This window comes from Octopus sinensis, linkage group LG19, assembly GCF_006345805.1.
Source record: "Octopus sinensis linkage group LG19, ASM634580v1, whole genome shotgun sequence".
NCBI lineage: Eukaryota > Metazoa > Mollusca > Cephalopoda > Octopoda > Octopodidae > Octopus > Octopus sinensis.
Window position 1 is genome coordinate 49,709,417 of NC_043015.1, and position 20,072 is coordinate 49,729,488.

The 20,072-nt window shown below is 40.9% G+C and overlaps 1 protein-coding gene across 1 annotated transcript in view; it reads left to right on the forward strand.

The window, feature by feature from the left end:
* LOC115222081 (putative mediator of RNA polymerase II transcription subunit 26) overlaps positions 1–20,072 on the forward strand; it is a 95,872-nt gene that overhangs the window by 67,205 nt on the left and 8,595 nt on the right. The window contains exon 7 of the mRNA XM_029792180.2: positions 3,929–4,095. Within this exon, the coding sequence (XP_029648040.1) occupies positions 3,929–4,095 (167 nt within the window). The remainder of the gene's footprint in view (positions 1–3,928; positions 4,096–20,072) is intronic.

Genomic DNA, 20,072 nt, shown 5'->3' on the forward strand with positions numbered 1-20,072 from the left:
AGGGGGTCCCGACAACATTAAAGCATGGTACCTATTCTACCGACCTGCTTTGGCGAACCACTAAGTTACGCGGACATGAACACACAAACTCCGGTTGTCAAGCAGTGATGGGTGACACACTGACACACAAACACATAACAGACTTCTTTCAGTTTCCGGCTACCAGATCCACTCACAAGGTTTTGGTCGGCCTGAAGCTATAGTAGAAGACATTTGCTCAAGGTACCACGCAGTGGGACTGAACCCGGAACCATGTGGTTGGGAAGCAAGATTCTTACTGCGCTGCCTATCTTCGAGAATCTGAAAACTCAGGAGTAGCAGCCACACACAGAAGCAGACGTGGTTTGTGGTAAGCAGTTTGTTTCCCAACCACTTGATGCCAGGTTCAGTTCCAATGCGAGGTAGTTTGGGGAGGTGTTTTTTGCTATAATCGACCAATACCTTGTGAGTAAATTTGGTAGACGGAAACTGAAGGAAGCCTGTCGTACATTGTGTGTGTATCTGTGTACGAGATGTGATTAATGAGTATCCGGACTGTTGCTATAGTAACGAAGCTAAAGCACGCAAAGTGAAGCCGTTCGGCACAGATTGATCTTGAACTCTGCTGTACATGCGCACTAAGTTTAAACATTCTAGCTCACTTCCACTGTTTACAGCAGTGCTTGTATGTTTTTTCTTGTTTTCACATTACGTGGTAGTTGTTAACAAGAGTAACCGTTTCCATTCCTCCGCGAAAACATGTCCAGCCGCACTAAAGAGCCATAACAATATTGGTTTCAAACTTCGGCACAAGGTTAGCAATTTCGACGAAGGGGGCAAGTCAATTACATCAACTCCAGTACATAACTGGTACTTATTTTATCGATCTCGACAGGATGGAAGGCGAAATCGACCTAGGCCGAATTTGAACTCAGAACGTAAAGACGGACGAAATACTTCTAAGCATTTTGCCCGGCGTGCTAACGATTCTGACAGCTCGCCGCCTTAGAACCAGAAAAATATTGCAAGTCACTGTCTCTGACGCTTTAATTATTATTCTGCCAATTGTTGTTGTTTGTTCCTTCTCAAGCCACGACTGGCTCAAAAGGGCCGGTTTCCTTGGCGTATAGGTTCCCTGCTTGGACGGGACGCCGGTCCGTCGCAGGTGAGCTGCTAGATGCAGGAGGAAAGAGTGAGAGGAAGTTGTGGCGAAAGAGTCAGCAGAAGTTCGCCATTACCTTCTGCCGGAGCCGCGTGGAGCTTAGTTGTTTCGCTTATAAACACACACATCGCCCGGCCTGAGATTCGAACCCGCGATCCCTCGAACGCGTGTCCGCTGCTCTAATCACCAGGCCATGTGTCTCCACTATTCTGCCAATTACATAGAGCTTTATTCCGTCACTAATACCGTTAGAAAAAGCATGAACACCACAGGATCTCATCTCCGTCCGTATAAGGGTCCGCACATTGTTGAACATCTTAGATTCGTATCTCGACTCCACTCCGCTTTTACGAAACTCTATCAAATTACATAATAAATAACTCCAAAATAAATTTTAATTTCCTCTGAAGCGAAATCGAACTCACTTCATTAGGATCTATATAACGTTTTGGCCTAACCCATTCCTCTCTCAGACACTATCGTTATCAGATCTCTGAAGATCAAGAAATAATTTACGAAGTCAGCAACTCCGGAAATCATCCAAGCATAAACAAAAGAAAAAAAAATCGGAAAAAAAAGAAGCAACAAACAAAAAAAAAACCCACTCTTCATGTTTTTTAATCAAACAGTAAATTATTTGCTAGTTCCTGGATTTACTTACTTCGAGGTTTTGGACCTGACAGTTGTTTGTTTACGTCAGTGAATATCGGCTGACTTTCTCTCCTCTCTCTCTCTCTCTCTCTCTCTCTCTCTCTCTCTCTCTCTCTCTCTTCCTCCTTGTGTCTCTCCTTCTCTTTCTCCATATATATATATATATATAGCTGACAGCGTATCAGAAAACATTTCTTTCATGGTCATTCATAGAATCTATCTTTGATGTAGACATCGGGGATGGGTTTACTACTGTCAGACGTGTTCGATCAACAACTGCAAAATGTGTTGCTTTCTGATCGTCTGGCTACATTTTACACCCCACACACACAGATATATATATATATATATATATATATATATAATAGCAAAATGGCTGTCGCTACACATCGTAGTTAATAATTCATCGACACTCGTTGTGCGTCTTCTTGAAACAAGAAACTGTCTGATCATAATGTTGTTCTATTTCCGGCAATATTTATTATCATTGCTGGTATTGTCACTGTTTCTATGTCGGCTGCGAAGACAGGAATCAGACAGTAGAACTTAAAATGACTTAGGCTGTTTAGATGATCTCGCCGTTGACGTTGTCGCCGTTGTCGACGTTGTTTAGTTCCAGGTCAGACTGAATCGAGTAAACAGAATATCAATGCTGTTCCACCCTGCTACCATCCCCGCCTCTTTTAATGCATCTAAGACTGCATTATTTTATTTCCTATATCGAATCTATAAAAAGTGGACAGATACGATATGGACGGAAGAGATTTGGCTGCTATTTCTAGCGAGTCGGTACGACTACGTTGCCATCGTTTAGTCTTGGCTTTTCTCCTTCTAGTTTCGTTTTTCGTCCCTGTTGGGCGGTGCGAGGGCTGGGGGTTACTAGACACCAGCAATATTCGGGGGGCATAGCTGTGTGATTAAGAAGTGCGTTTCCCAACCGTGTGGCTCCAGGTTCAGTCTCAATGCGTGGCATCTTGAGCAAGTGTTTTTCCTCTTCTATAGCTCTGACCGACCGATGCCTTGTGAGTGAATTTCTTAGAGACAGAAACTGAAGGAAACTTGCCTGAGGATCCGTTTGGGGGAAAGCGCTGGGCAGATAATATTCGGGAGTCCCGTACGATCGTCTAAGCGCAGGCATGGCTGTGTGATTAAGAAGTGCGTTTCCCAACCATGTGGCTTCAGGTTCAATCTCAATGCGTGGCATCTTAACAAAACCTTTACACCTTTAACAAAAAGATTTTTTCCCACGATAACTGCCATGAATTTGCCTTTAGAAGTTAAAATGTCCCAAACATATTTTAACTGACTTAAAGTAATATATATATATAAGCGCATGGCCTAGTGGTAAGGCTGTTGCACACACGATCGCTAGATCGTGGGTTCGATTCCCTGATTGGCTGGCGCGTTGTGTGTTCTTGAGTGAAATATTTCATTTCGCTTTGCTCTAATCTCCCTTTCGATCTGTGGGAATGTTGGCCTGCTCGCCTAGCCAGCGGGATGGCGTCAGTTGAAGGCTAAAACAATGCAATAGCGCATTGTGACCAGCTATGTGTAACACTGTCTGAAAGCCTGGTCAGCCACGTCATCACGTGATATATATATATATATATATATATATATATATATATGCGCGTATATATTTCCTTGTTGTGACATTACGTGATACAGTAATCCCTCACCATATCGCGGTTTATTATCTAAGCCTGCGTCGCTTCCTCTGCAGTGTTGTTTTGCATTGATAATAAAGTACATATATACAAATTATAAAAATAATTTAAAAATATATATAGTACAGTACTGTTTCTACTTCGTGGAATTTCACCTAACCCCAGGGGTTCTGGAGCGTAGCACCTGCGATAGTCGAGGGGTTACTGTAGTTGTAAACGAGAGTAGCTGTTTCCAGTCTCCTGTGAAAAATGTGTCCGGCCACGAGGAGATATTACCACACTTGGAAACGCCTGAAGGTTGGCGACAAGAAGGGCATCCAAGTGTAGTAAATCTGTTTCAATGAAATGCAAGTGGTAAGACTGCAAAATTACTAATTTAAATGTAAAATGGATAGATAATTGTACGAGTAGTTTATCTATACTGGAGAAATGCTGTGAATGTAACTCATGCTTGTACTCTCTTTTGTAGGATGTACTCTACTACTGTTTGAAAACGAGGTCCGTGGATGTAAACGCCCGCGACAACGCGGGATTCACACCATTACACGAGTGCTGTGTTCGAGGGAATTTATACGTCGCGCGCTATTTGATTTCATACGGAGCTGATGTTAACCAATGTTCTCAAGACGGAATCAGGTAATTATTTTTTTATTCTTCTTCTTCTGCTGCTGCCGCTGCTACGTTACCCGTGTGATAAGGAACCACAAAGAAGGAACCTCCCGTAGGTGGAGACTAGCTCAGTCGTCGCCTGTCCAATTCAGGCGAAGTGTACATACAGACTAAGGGGCGAAACGCTTGTGACTCTGAAATACCGGCTGAGGATACGGAAGAGTTTCCAGCATTGCAATGGATTTTAGAAGGGCTTGCATGACCTCAGAGGTCATGCAGTTTCTGCAAGGAGCAAAGCATCTCTGTTTATTTCACCTTTTATTCTTCGATAGTATTCCTTTTCTTTCTTTCCCTCTTTCTTTCTTTTTTCTCCCTCTTGTCGTCGTGAAGCAGTTGCAAAACAGCTTAGTGAAGACATCACTCCTTGTTGCTAAGCGGCCTCTATCTGGAAATACTTTAATGCTCTTAAGATTTTTCCGTAACGGATCAAACCTATGTCCGCATTAACTACTGCTGCTGCTACTACTGCTGAATTATATATGCAATGAGAGAATGATATCGCAAAAAGCTGTTGTCTTTCAGAACACATTAGTCCTGATTAATCAGATTCCATGAAAACAGTTATTCAAATCCGTGATCCGGTTTCACTTTTTTTTTTCAAAATATAACGTATCTAGGACTACATTATAAAATATGGTTTGAGAGTTGTGATATTTGACTACTATTTCTAGTAGGTCGAGTGACCACGTAGGACAATCAAGTGCCAACTGCTGGTTAAATCAGTTGACTCGTCTACTACGACCTTACAAAATTTAACCTAGATCTGAATGTAGGAAATAATTGCTTGCTGGCAGTTAGATCCAGGCGTGACAGCGTGGTTTAGAAGCTTACTTCTCAAACACACGGTCTCGAGTTACGTTTACGTATAGGAAGGGCACACCCAGCCGTAAAAGACCCTGCCAAAACAGACACAGAAAGAAGTCTGGTGCAGGTCGCTGTCTGGCCAGCGCCTGTCGAACCGTCCAACCCATGCCAGCATGGAAGGCGGACGTTAAACGATGATAATGATGTATTTACATGTAAATGCGCTTGGCTTAGTGGTTAGGGGTATCCGGCTACGATCGTAATGTCGTGAGTTCGATACACAGCGGCGTATTATGTTCTTGAGCAAGACACTTTATTTCCAGTTGCTCCGGTCCACACCGCTGGCAAAAATGAGGAGTACCTGTAATTCAAAAGGGCCAGCCTTATTACATACACTCAGTGTGTCATGCTGAATCTCCCTTAAGCGTTAAGGGTACGCTTGTCTTAGGGGTTCTCAGCCACTTGCACGTTAATTTCGCAAGCAGGCTGTTTCGTTGATCGGATCAACTGTAACGCTCGTCGTCGTGACCGACGGAGTACCATTTGAGTTAATATGTATCATATATCACGTGACCGACCAGACCATCAGGTGTTGTTACACATCGCTGGTCACAATGCGTTCGCATTGTTTTAGCCTTCGAATGACGCCACCCCGCTGGCTAAGCGAGCAGGCCAACAGAAGAAAGAGTGGTGAAAGAGTACAGCAGGGATCACCACCCCCTGCCGGGGCGTCGTGGAGCTTTTTAGGTGTTTTCGCTCAATAAACACTCACAACGCCCGGCCTGGGAATCGAAACCGCGAGTCCGCTGCCCTAACCACTGGGCCAATTGCGCCTCCACATGTATCATATATGTAACAATTAAATTCTGTATTACGCATTTCATTGTTTTGTTATGCGCGTGATTCCCTTAGTCCGTGGATAAATTGTCTTGCATGAATCCGGTCTGTAATGCTAAAAATGGTGTCTGGCATTTAAACCGGCGCTGTACTCTTTCTGCCGCTTCGTTGCATTCACGCCACATAACATTAAGCCAGTTAAGGGGTGGGGAAGCGATTTTATTTCACACTAGGCGTTCCTGCATAAAAATAACTATTAAAATATTTTTTCACTAAACAGACGATATTTTTTTTGCCTCCATTTTTTTTTTCTCTTTACGGAGAAACGCGTTTTTTTTTTCTATTGAACGTAAGGCAAAGAGCAAGCAATGAGTTTCAGAGAAAAATAGCTGTGAAAAAGAGCTGTCTGTCAGGGTGTGAATGCGTGTGTGTGTGTATGTGTGTGCGGTTGTGTCTAGATTTATGTGTTAGTTTCCGGTTGTAGGATTTTTTTTTTTTTTGCTTTCTTTTCTTGCATTTTATTTATTTTATTTTTTTTTCGTTAGTGAGAGGGTAAAGACTGACTGTTGTTTGACTTATATACAAATGGAGAATGCAAATTTGAACGGGAGGAAAATGGTAGTAAATTGAGGCTACGAGACACATTTGACGCCAACCGTGTTTAGTCTGTCATGTGTTGAGAGAGAGAGAGAGAAAGATGAGTGTAAAGATGGCTGAACAGCCACAGATGTACTCATGCAGGGTATTGAAGGCATGTCTTAGTGAAGTGTTCATGAAGTGTGTATAAACATACATGTACACACGCACATTAACATACGCAATAGACACACGATATATAAATATGGGCGCAAGAGTGGCTGTGGGGTAAGAAGCTTGTTTCCCAACCACATCGTTCCGGGTTCGGTCCCACTGCGTGGCACCTTGCGCAAGTGTCTCCTACTATAGCTTTGGTTAGACCAAAGCCTTGTGCGTGGATTTGGAAATTGAAAGAAGCCCGTCGTGTGTGTATATATATATATATATATATATATATATATATATATATATATATAATGTGTGTGTGTTTGCGTGTCTGTGTTTGTTTCCCCAACATCGCTTGAAAACCGATGCTGGTGTATTTACGTCCCCCGTAACTTAGCGGTTCCGCAAAAGAGACCGATAGAATAAGTAGTAGTCTTACAAAGAATAAGTCCTGGGGTCGATTTGCTCGACTAAAGGCGGTGCTCCAGCATGGCCACAGTCAAATGACTGAAACAAGTAAAGAGTACATGAATACTTAAAAAGAATAAGTACCGGGTTGTTCCAGCATGGCCGTAGCCCAATTACTGAAACGAGTAACAGAGCCCAACAAAACTAAAACGCCGACCCCCACGGAACCTTAAGTTTTGTTGACCCTTTCTCTGACTCAGTTCTCAGTTCTTTCGGTCCGGTCCTCCAGCTTTTATTCTTTTTAAACCTTGTATTTTTATTCTGTTGGGATTTTTTTGTTTATACGGAACAGCTGTGTTACAGAGACGTAAACAAACCAAGCGGCGTGTGGGTGGGAACAAACAAACAAACACACACACACGTGTCCAAGGACCGTGTTCCTACAAACAGGATTAAGAGTTCCTGAAAGCATGCGATAAAAATTGGGTGCGACAAGTGGCAAACTTCAAAAACAAATCCTGTACAAACAAGCAGCCGGGAGTTGATTCTCGTCTTGTCATCGAGAGTTTATTACTCTTTTACTCTCTTTTACTTGTTTCAGTCATTTGACTGCGGCCATGCTGGAGCACTGTCTTTAATCGATCAAATCGACCCCGGAACTTATTCTTTGTAAGCCCAGTACTTATTCTATAGGTCTCTTTTGCCGAACCGCTAGGGGGCGGGGACGTAAATACACCAGCATCGGTTGTCAAGCAATACTAGGGGGACAAACACAGACACACAAACACACACACACACACACACACACACACACATATATATATATATATATATACACGACAGGCTTCTTTCAGTTTCCGTCTACCAAATCCACTCACAAGGCATTGGTCGGCCCGGGACTATAGCAGAAGACACTTGCCCAAGATGCCACACAGTGGGACCGAACCCGGAACCATGTGGTTGGTTAGCAAGCTACTTACCACACAGCCACTCCTATCGAAATTACTATCCGTTAAGACGGAACACTAATTTGCAGGGTTGTTAGGGCGTTGGATGCACTACCTTCTAGTAATTTCTTCTGGTTCCTTACGTTCAAATAACTCCGACGTCAGCCACGTATTTTACCGTAAATAGGTCGATAAGAGAAAATATCATTTAGGTTGGGTTGTTGGTGCAATGGTTAAAGCTTCGAACAAAATGTTTTGTGGTATTTGTTCTCGCTTTTTACTTTTAGAGTCCCCAGATGGGTGTGGCGAACTTGTCTACATCGATCCGACAAGATGGGGAAGCGGAGACTTAGGTTAAGTTAAGGAAGGCAAATGAAAACTACCATTCTATTCTCCCTGGGTGATTCCAAAGTGATTTCATTGACAAAGAAATCAACTGGCTCTTTGGCCCGATGGTGAGCAAAAGAAAAGAAAAAAAACTTACGAAAACTCGACCAAAATTTTCTACAGCATTTTATTACATAGGAAGGTTTAACAGGCGCAAAGGAAGTCTTTGTACCCGGATCTGAGACTTACTAAATATCTTCAGCAACGAATTACACCACAAATCGCATAATAGCTGGGAGCGGGGTTTATTTTTCAATATGAATTTATATTGAATTCTGATTAAGTGTAAGACTATAAATTATTTACAGGAGAACGCATCTAGACAGTTCATTCTCTCTCTCTCCTGGATTATGTACTCAATCAAGAAGCATATCTTATTTCTTTATTGGCCACAACAGGCTAAACATAGAGGGGACAAACAAGGACAGACAAACGGATTAAGTCGATTACATCGACCCCAATGCGTAACTAGTACTTAATTTATCGACCCCGAGAGGATGAAAGGCAAAGTCGACCTCGACGGAATTTGAACTTAGAACGTAACGGCAGGCGAAATACCTATTTCTTTACTACCCACAAGGGGCTAAACACAGAGAGGACAAACAAGGACAGACAAACGGATTAAGTCGATTACATCGACCCCAGTGCGTAACTCGTACTTAATTTATCAACCCCGAAAGGATGAAAGGCAAAGTCGACCTCGGCGGAATTTGAACTCAGAACGTAACGGCAGACGAAATACGGCTACGCATTTCGCCCGGCGTGCTAACGTTTCTGCCAGCTCGTCGCCTTTATCAAGAAGCATATCTTACCAGGAACTTATGTCTTCTTAGAAAGCAATCGCCACTTAATATTGGTAAATAATATTTATGGTGAGCTGGCAGAATCGTTAGCACGCTGGACGAAATGCTTCGCGTATTCCATCGTCACTGCGTTCTGAGTTCAAATTCCGCTGTGGTCGACTTTGCCTTTCATCCTTTTTCGGAGGCAATAAAATAAATACAAGTTGGACCCTGGGGTTGATGTAATTGACTTATCTCCTCCCCTAAAATTGCGCTGGGCTTATGCTAAAATTTGAAATCAATATCTAGCACGATCTAATCACCGAGTTACGCACTCTGACGAACAGCGTTACTTTTGAGACCCTTAAGAGGAAACCTGTTTTGACACCATGTATTCGCGATCGTAACCCTGATGCACCCAACATTCAATACCGTATCACATCTTTGTTTTCAAATTGTATACAAGTTAACACACACACACACACACATACACACACGCGCATATACACACGCGTACACATATGCAAACGCAAACATACAAACACAGACAGTCATACACACACACACACACACGCACCTAACAGGAACCTTTACTGTTTGACATTTTAAGCCCGATCTTTTTTGTGTCCTTGTTATTTTTTCTCTGAAAAATACCATATTGATATCGTTTTCTTTTTATTTACTTACTTTTTTGTTGTTGTTTTTTTTCTCCCATGCTAATTACGAAAAATTACATTCATTTTCTGAGGAAAATTATTCGTAACAACAAATTAAGAACCTTCCAAGATTGAACGTTACTATAGGAACTTTTGTTGCTATGGAAGCGTATGGGAATTACAATGTCCGAGATATTGATAACATAGGTTTTCTGACTGACTCGAATTATCAAAGAATTCAATCTTTAGAAATTTGGTAAAAGGTTCATAGCTTGTTATTGCTGTTAAATTCTTTAAAGACACCAACAACAAATGGCTGCGATGTTTTTGTAATTACCAAGCAAAACTACATCCGTGTGAGATGGTTTTTGTGTTTTTCTTTTATTAATCGGGTTCTGTGAGTCAAACGGTTAAGAAACCCCATAGACACACACATAGATTCCCGCCCACATACATATATACATACGCAAGACACATTCACTCTCTCTTTCTCTCTCATATATACATATATTTTCTAATTCTAATTCTTCGCCCTTTCCAAGCCTAGCCAGGCTCATGGGCCCGGTTTCCCGGTTTTTGTGGTGTATGTGTTCCCCCTCAGCTGGACGGGATGCCAGTCCATCGTAGCGTTACTCAAGAAACAGGAAGAAAGAGTGAGAGAAAGTTGGGGTTGAAAGATTACAACAGGGGTCGCCACCACCCCCTGCCGGAGCCTCGCGGAGCGTTTATGGTGTTTTCGCTCAATTAAACACACAACGCCCGGTCTGGGAATCGATGTGTGTCCCCAATTTCCCAGCTGGACGGGACGCCAGTCCTCCGCAGCGTTACTCAAGAAACAGGAAGAAAGAGTGAGAGAAAGTTGGAGCGGAAGATTACAACAGGGAACGCCACCATTCCCTTTACTGAGCGTCGTGGAGCTTTTAGGGTGTTTTCGCTCAATAAACACACACGCAACGCCCGGTCTGGGAACGAAAACCGCGATCCTCCGACCGCGAGTCCGCTGCCCTAACCACTGAGCCATTGCGCCTCCACATATATAACATATCTCTGTTCAGTTTTTAATGCGTATTTAAATTTTAAAATATACACACGAACCACTCCTTTCGTTACTATCTCGTCTTGCCTGTTGTATATGCCTTTCCAACAAAACGCATCCATACACGATATATTGCGCACAAACAACAAATAAACACGTACACACCATAAACAAACCTCCTGATCAATAGGTGCAGTCACGTAGATTGGTACAAACAAGAAAAAGTCATTTATTTCCTACGATAAAACAAGTTGAGGTGTTTGTACGTTGGTGATAAAAGCAGACGATTTGTTGGTTACTATCAACTTCGTTTTTTCTAGAGCGTCAAGATAATTTTCAACTAGCTTCACTTAAGAGCATATCTATATATATATATATATATATAATAATATATATATATATATATAATATATATATATATATATATATTCTCGTTCTGACAATTTTATCATCTGACAGCTATCCTTCCACTCGCCTTTTTCTCTCTCTCTCTCTCTCTCTCAATCTAATTTTTTTTCTTTCCTTTTCGTCTTTTTATTGTTTCCGTTCTCAGTTTCTTGAATTTATTATTTTTTCTCTTTTTTTTCTTTTTTCAGTAAGGGTAAGGGGTGGGGGGGGTGTTTTTTATTTTTTATTTTTTGTTTCTAAGCATTCCCTCCCCCCCTCCCTCTCTCCGCTTCTCCTTTCTCTTCTAATTATTCTGTTGTCGTAATTTAAGAAGCAAAACTAACAACATGAGGTAAAGCTAGAGCGACACGTAAAGGCTACCGATGTATTTACGTCAATCTATTACGTCAGCAACTGTCTTTCTTCTCTCTTGTCTTCGCTTTCCCCCCCCCCTCTCTCGTTCATTCGTTTCCTCGCCTCCATTTTCTCATCCCTCCCTCTCTCTCTCTCACTCTTTCTCCACCCCTTACCATTTCCTCCTCCTCCTTACCATTTCCTCCTCCTCCTCCTCTCGTCTCTCGTAATTGTGCAAAGAGGTAGCTTAGCATATGGCGTTCCTTGTCTATTCCCGGCACATGTAAACCAGATTCTACAAAGGCGACCATTTTTTTTCTTCTGCAAAAAAACAAACAAGACAAAACAAAAAAAAAGATATGGCCGCTATTAACAACACTTGCTTCATCGTTACGGCACACGTACTTTTCACATGTTACAAACTCCAGCATTCTATGCGCGAGTACATGTATGCGCGCGCGTATCTATCTATCTATCTATCTATCTGTCTGTCTGTCTGTCATTCTCTATCTTTCTTTCACTGTCTCTCTTTTTCTCTTATCTCTTTCTTTCTCTCAGCCAGCCACTTTCTCTCTCTTTCATTCTTTCTCTCATTCTCTCCCCCTCTCTCTCTGTATGTATGTATATATATATATATATTATATCTATCATATATATATTATAATATATCATATATTATTATATATATATATATCATATATAATATTATATATCATATATATATTATATATATATATCATATATAATATATATATATTATATATCTATCATATATGTCTATCATACATATATATATATTATATCATATATATATATTATATATATATTATATCATATATATATATATCATATATTATATATATTATATCATATATATATATATATATATATAATTCATGTATTAATATCTATGTTCCTGTTTGTATTGCCAAATCATCCATGCGTGTGCGTAAAAATCTACCCACTTGCAAGCACAAACTATTTATGCTTCTATGTATGTGTATGTATGTATGTGTGTATGTATATATATATATATGTGTGTGTGTGTGTAATTTTCGGTGTGTTTGTGCATATTATCTCTGAGGAACAATAGAAAGATAGAGGAGAACCGATTCGTTTCATGTGTTGATCGATCAGTTTATCAATCAATAAGATCTATCGATATATCTGTCTGTGTGTCTGCCTCCATTGTTCTTTTCTGCGTCGGCCAAGTTGTTGCTTACCTGTTCATCGATCTCTCTCCTTTCTTTCACACACTTGTCTCTGCTTACCTTCGGACCCCTTTCTTCACAGCAGTCCTTTCGCCTCCATATTTTCATCTGCTTTAAATTTGCAATTTCACTCTTTCTCTTTCTCTCTCTCTCTCTCTACATACATACATACATAGATACACACATCTTCTTTCAGGGATATGAATGCGACCATGCTGTGGCACCGCCTTGACAAGTTTTAGTGGAATAAATCAGCCCAAAATTTTAATTTTTTTTTTCGAATCTTTTTCAGTTTGAACGGCAGTTTTTTAAAATAATTTCCCACGTAACTAAACACTTTTAAACTTCGTATACTGGTAGAATGTGTTTATAAAACATCTTTTTCTCTTGGCTTTATTGAGAAAATTCTATAGTTTGTAAGATATTTGTTGTTTTTTCTGCAATTTCTGCAATTTCAACCAATTAATGACGTCTATTGAGTTGAAAACATTCTGTGCCGTATGAATATGTCCATCGTTTAAGAAACAGATTGGGTTTATTTACATTTCTGAAGAAAAAAAGATACCCTTCACCCACCCCTAACCATAACCATAACTAACCCTAAAACATTGAAATGTAATAGATCGATACTAGGGTCATAATTATGAGTGACAATTTCATATGGCACCGCTAGAAAAACTGCCGTTCAAACCGAAAAGATCCTTTTTTTCCTAGTATGCTACTTATCTTAACGGTCCATTTTGCCGCACTGCTAAGTTACGGTTTAGTTTAGTTACTTATGTGACAAACATGCGTGCGCGCACACACACATGCACACACACACGACGGTCTTCCGCACAGTTTTCACCTACCGATTTCACTGAAAAGGCATTGTTTGAGGTCAAGGCTATATCAGAAGACACTTGTACAAGGTACCGCGCCGAGGGACTGTACAACCCAGACCACAGGGTTGCGGCGCGAGTTTTTTAACCACACAGCTATGCCTGTGTGTGTCTGTGTCTGTGTTTGTCCCCCACCCCCCACCATTGCTTGAAAACTGCTGTTGGTGTGTTTACGTCCCCGTAACTTAGCGGCTCGGCAAAACAGAGACCGATAGAATAAGTACTAGGTTTACAAAGAATTAGTCCCGGGCTCGTTTTGCTCGACTAAAAAGGCGGTGCTCCAGCATGGCCGCAACCAAATGACCCAAATAACAGGATAAAAGAATATATATATACATATAGATACACACACACACACACACACACCCACACACATATATATATATATATATATATATATATATATATATATATATATATATATATATCGAGAGAGAGGAAGGAGGGAGATCTCTCTGTTGCTCCCTAACCTGTTCTCCTTTATACGTCACTCTCCACTTAACGATTCTTTTTTCTGAACACTTCGCCTCAATATCGCCCACTTAATACTTCATTACGCAACAGACACAGTTTGTAGGTCGCTACCCCACCGACCGATTCTTCGCTTTGTTCTCAAATGTCGGTCACGTTTAGCATCGTCAGGCATATTTAAACTGCTCCTCAAATAATGCCAGCTGCTTGCCCCAGAGTTCAGTGTACTCTCAGATAAACACCTGACTTTCTGCAGTTGTTCTTGTCGTCTAGAAACCATTTATATCTGAACTTAACATGCATACTCGTTGCTAAAGTAAGCGCAGGAGTGGCTGTGTGGTAAGTAGCTTGCTAACCAACCTCATGGTTCCGGGTTAAGTCCCACTGCGTGGCATCTTGGGCAAGTGTCTTCTGCTATAGCCCCGGGCCGACCAATGCCTTGTGAGTAGATTTGGTAGACGGAAACTGAAAGAAGCCTATCGTATATATGTATATATATATGTATGTGTGTGTTTGTGTGTCTGTGTTTGTCCCCCTAGCATTGCTTGACAACCAATGATGGTGTGTTTTCGTCCCCGTAAGCTAGCGGTTTGGCAAAAAGAGACCGATAGAATAAGTACTGGGCTTACAAAGAATAAGTCCCGGGGTCGATTTGCTCGACTAAAGGCGGTGCTCCAGCATGGCCGCAGTCAAATGACTGAAACACGACCGAATATAGAATTTATATATAAAATCTAGCACCGAAGGCCAGAGCTGTAGGAGATCGCATGATTTGCTAGAAATAGCAACCATGTCTCCCTCAAACCAGAACTCTCCGTTTTAAAGTGAGACACATTTGATAATGTATTCCAAGGTAGACTAACTTCGAGAATAAAAGACAATGTATCTACATCTATAGCTGGGTCTGTCTTACGTTTCTTATTTCTTTACTGCCCAGAAGGGGCTAAACGCAGAAGGGACAGACAAACGGATTAAGTCGATTATATCGACCCCAGTGCGTAACTAGTATTTATTTAATCGACCCTGAAACGATGAAAGGCAAAGTCGACCTCGGCGGAATTTGAACTCAGAACGTAGCGGCAGACAAAATACCTATTTCTTTACTACCCACAAGGGGCTACACACAGACAAAGGGATTAAGTCGATTATATCGACCCCAGTGCGTAACTGGTACTTATTTAATCGACCCCGAAAGGATGAAAGACAAGGTTGACCTCGGCGGAATTTGACTCAGAACGTAAAGACGAGCGAAATACCTATTTCTTTACGACCCACAAGGGGCTAAACACAGAAGGGACAAACAAGGACAGACAAAGGGATTAAGTCGATTATATCGACCCCAGTGCGTAACTGGTACTTATTTAATCGACCCCGAAAGGATGAAAGGCACAGTCGACCTCGGTGGAATTTGAACTCAGAACGTAACGGCAGACGAAATACGGCTACGCATTTCGCCCGGCGTGCTAACGGTTCTGCCAGCTCGCCGCCTTCTTCGCCAATACATATGTGTGTGCGTATGCGTGTGTGTAGAAATATGCAAATAATGCGACAAAGCGATAAACCGGGATATTAAATACTACAGCATTTAACCTCTCCAGCTTGAATATCTAATAATATTTCTTCCGGATGACTTCAGTCAAACCTAAACATGAGTGTGCATCTCTCCGTTTGTGGGTTGCTGTGCTCTTTCCCCTCTTCTCTTCCACCACTTCTGCTCTCTCTCGCCCTCTTTATTCTCTCTCTCTCTCTCCCCCCCTCCCTTTTTCTGCTCGTTGAAAATCTGTTTCATATTTGAATCCAATTACAATCTAGTTAAAATTCCTTATACAGTTACTGTTGGTGGGTGGGTGGGTGGGTGATGGAGGAGGCCGTGGTGCAGGCGGCGGCGGCGGCAATCGTTTATGTCGTTAAAACCACTTTTTGACTTCATGATTAATTTGCGCATATGTCTCATTAAAGAAAAGCAACAAAAAAAAAAATTTTTTTAAGACTAGTCCCTTAGGGGCGTACCACCGACGACTTCCGTTCCGTATCGCGTATCTAGGGCAAATCAGCACTACTGTACTTAACCATCCCTAAGTTATAGAACCCACAAGAAACCTTCAACTGTCTAAACACTACATGTTTACCACCGTTTCTCTGTTGGTTAGCTGTGCCACCACCTGATGGTACCTATTAACAGCTAAACGAAGTGAGCTGTTGAAATTTAAGTGTCTTGACGTCGGGCTATCGTAGGATACGGAACGAGAACCCATTGGTGTGTAGTTTCGTATCTTGTTTACTTTGTGATTCGATATTTTGACAGCGGCCATACTGGAGTACCGCCTCTCGTCGAACATATCGACTCCAGGACTTATTTTTTGTAAGCCTAATATTTATTTATTCTATCGGTCTTTTTTGCCGAATCGCTAAGTTACGAAGACGTAAACACCAACATCGATTATCAAGCGATTGGGAGGCGCGAACACAGACACAAAGACATATAAATACATACATACGTACACACACACACACACACATATATATATATATATATACGCCGGGCTTCTTTCAGTTTCCGTCTACCAAATCCACTCACAAGGCTTTGATCGGCCCGAAGTCATAGTAGAAGACACTTGCCCGAGGTGCCACGCAGTGGAACTGAACCCGGAACCATATGGATGGGAAGCAAGCTTCCTACCACACCGCCGCGCCTGCGCCTATCCACATGCTTGCTTTTTTGGGGGGATGGGGTCAATATTTGTCTGTTAGCGAAGTCCCATGTAAAATTACTTTTTGTTTTAATCTTGGAATTAAATGGTTTTGATTTACTGTCATATGACTTTTGGCCAATATATAAAACAATTTAAAATTAAATAATATCTATATTCACAAAATTAAGCGAGGGAGGCGTCTAAACATTGTCGCGGATCTCATACGGCCCACGATCTGTATATTTAACATCTCTGGTCTCCATTGGTAGGTCAAGACGTTGGAAACTGCTCCACTTTGTAGCCTTTTCCAAACTGGATGCCAGATAGAAAACAAAAATGGAGGAGCTTTGGTCTTATTTAATAATCCCAGTATGCGACGTCCTTTCTTTTCCAAGACAGTAGGGTGTAATTCAAGAGATGTTTAGCTGCTATTCCTAGCAGGTTGCCGACCCGACGGTACACGGCTCCTTCGTTAGTTTCTCTATGTTTCTGCTTATGAAAGTACGTTTATTTTGGTTGTGGCTGAACAGGCGAAAACTTGTGTCACAGATTAAGGTGCATAGACACCACGCTTGTTTTGCATTCTACATTCTTAGAACGACGAGGCATTGTTATGTCGATGTTAATGAAAGACCGACCGAATTTACATTACTCTAGATTCCATTCTTCACTCGTTCATTCATTAACAGGTACGTTCATTCTTTCAGACGTGTTGGCAGAAGTTATTCCAGCTCTTTTGATCAACAGAACGAAACAATTTACTTTCGCTTACACGTCAACATAACGCACATACACACACAAACACCCACACATATGCTCATTGCTGTTGAAGACAAATAAATAAATGAACAGCGGTAAATATAAATAAAATAGAGAAAAGACAGAGCAATGTGGGTTAGGTAAGGTTTCAGATTGCCAAATACACTTGGGGTATTTTTATGCACTCAAAAACAAATCTTTCTAAACCGTTACAAGATCAGCAGCTGTCTTTTACAACCGAAAAGAGAGAAAAAAAAAGACAAACAAACAAAAAAAGCAGAGAGAGAGAGAAGCCGTTCGGTGATGCATTCGAAACTGCTATCTGACTTAGAGTATCACCTCATAAACAGTTACATTGTTTTTACATGTCACTCGATAGCCTTGCTTCACACAAAAAGCTTCTTGCTTACGATCTAGTTTCTTTTCCTTTTTTTTTCATTTTTGTTTTACGTTTAGCTTTAGCTCAATATCACATACACACACGGAGTTACAGACATACTTATTTGCATGTTTGTGTTATCTAGATTTCTTTTGTCTTGCTTACAAGATATATATATGTGTGTTATTTCATAATTCAATCTATGTAAAGTTCAGTGTTTTGTTAATAATACTAATACTTCGAGTATGAGTTGCTCATATTCAATTTTTTTAAATTCTTATCTTTTCGCATGTTGTTAGGTGCATTAGTGTCAGTATGAGCTGATTATTATTATTATAATTCATATCTCATTTTGTGTGACGTCAATTTTCAATTGACTTCTAATCTCTACAGTAAGCCGCGTCTTTCCGTATGGATGTTGCTTCCTTTCTTCCCTTCGGATGAATACTTAAGATTATATATTAAAGCCTTAAACCATTTTTCTCCTAATATTTTCAAGTTTTATTGTTTGTGTATGTATGTGTTTGCGCGCGCTGTTTTGCACAATATTAAAGGTACATTTTCAGTCTCCAGATAATATTAGTGTATGTTCACCAATGTAGGTTAAGTTACGATTTGAGCAACAATTGCTAAAACAGCTGACTTTGTATATGTATATATATATATATAATATATATATATATATTGTTGGTTATTCTAGCATGAGTTTTCTTTTTCCTTTTCTTTCCTTTTTTCTCTCTTTTCGAAAAATTTAATATTCGTTCGTAGTTTTGGTGTTATCGCTATCTCTTGCAGAAGTTTCATTTGCGTGAAGCCGTCTTCTTTCAATTGATATAACATCAAAGCGCCAGTTTTAGGCACGCTCTACTTCGTAGCGTTGAATATTCTTGCATTGGACACGCACCATTACCACGACCAAAAAGTAAATTGTAATTATTATAAAATGGTACGAACTAAAACGAAATTCGGTGTTCTTTAGAATGTGTTTTGATAAAAAGTCCCCGTCTCTCTATATATATACTCTTTACTCTTTTACTTGTTTCAGTCATTTGACTGTGGCCATGCTAGAGCACTGCCTTTAGTCGAGCAAATCGACCCCAGGACTTATTCTTTGTAAGGCTACTACTTATTCTATCGGTCTCTTTTTCCGAACCGCTAAGTTACGGGTACATAAACACACCACCATCGTTTGTCAAGCAATGCTAGGGGGACAAACACAGACACACAAACACACACGCGCATATATATATATGTATGTATATATATACGACGGGCTTCTTTCGGTTTCCGTCTACCAAATCCACTCACAAGGCTTTGGTCGGTCCAAGGCTATAGTAGTAGACACTTGCCCAAGGTGCCACGCGGTGGGACTGAACCCGGAACCATGTGGTTGGTACACACAGCCACTCCTACGCCTATATTTGCTTTATTTTATGCATTTCGTGCCTCATCTTGGAAGCGAAAAGGGCGCAATCGTAGTCTTCAGGAAATTGGAAATCTTGAATTTGGAATGAAAGTAAAATATTTGGTAAGTAGCTTGCTTACCAACCACATGGTACCGGGTTCATTCCCACTGCGTGGCACCTTGGGTAAGTGTCTTCTACTATAGCCTCGGGCTGACCAAAGCCTTGTGAGTGGATTTGGTAGACGGAAACTGAAAGAAGCCCGTCGTATATATGTATATATATGTGCGTGTTTGTGTCTGTATCGCTTGATAACCGATGCTGGTGTGTTTATGTCCCCGTTACTTAGCGGTTCGGCAAAAAGAGACCGATATAATAAGTACTGGGCTTACAAAGAATAAGTCTTGGGGTCGATTTGCTCGACTAAAAACGGTGGTGCTCCAGCATGGCCACAGTCAAATGACTGAAACAAGTAAAAGAGTAATACGTTAATGACATGCTGGCTGGTTTGTTTGTTGGTTGGCTCACGAGAGAGAGATGTAGGAGTCGAAGGGGACATATATATATATAGACAGGCGAAAAGAGAAATTGAGAAATAATTCGATCCTATTAAGCAGATATATTATGTGTTGCCTGTAGAGCTGACAGATATGGGAGACTGTTTTTTTATTTTTGTTTTAATTTTTTTTTTTTTTTTGTTTAATAACATTACTAATTGTTGACTCTGCATATTTTCAACGTTGATCATTTTTCCGCAGGGTCGTTCGGTCGGTCGGCTGACTGGCTGTCTGGCTGGCTTGCTGATCGG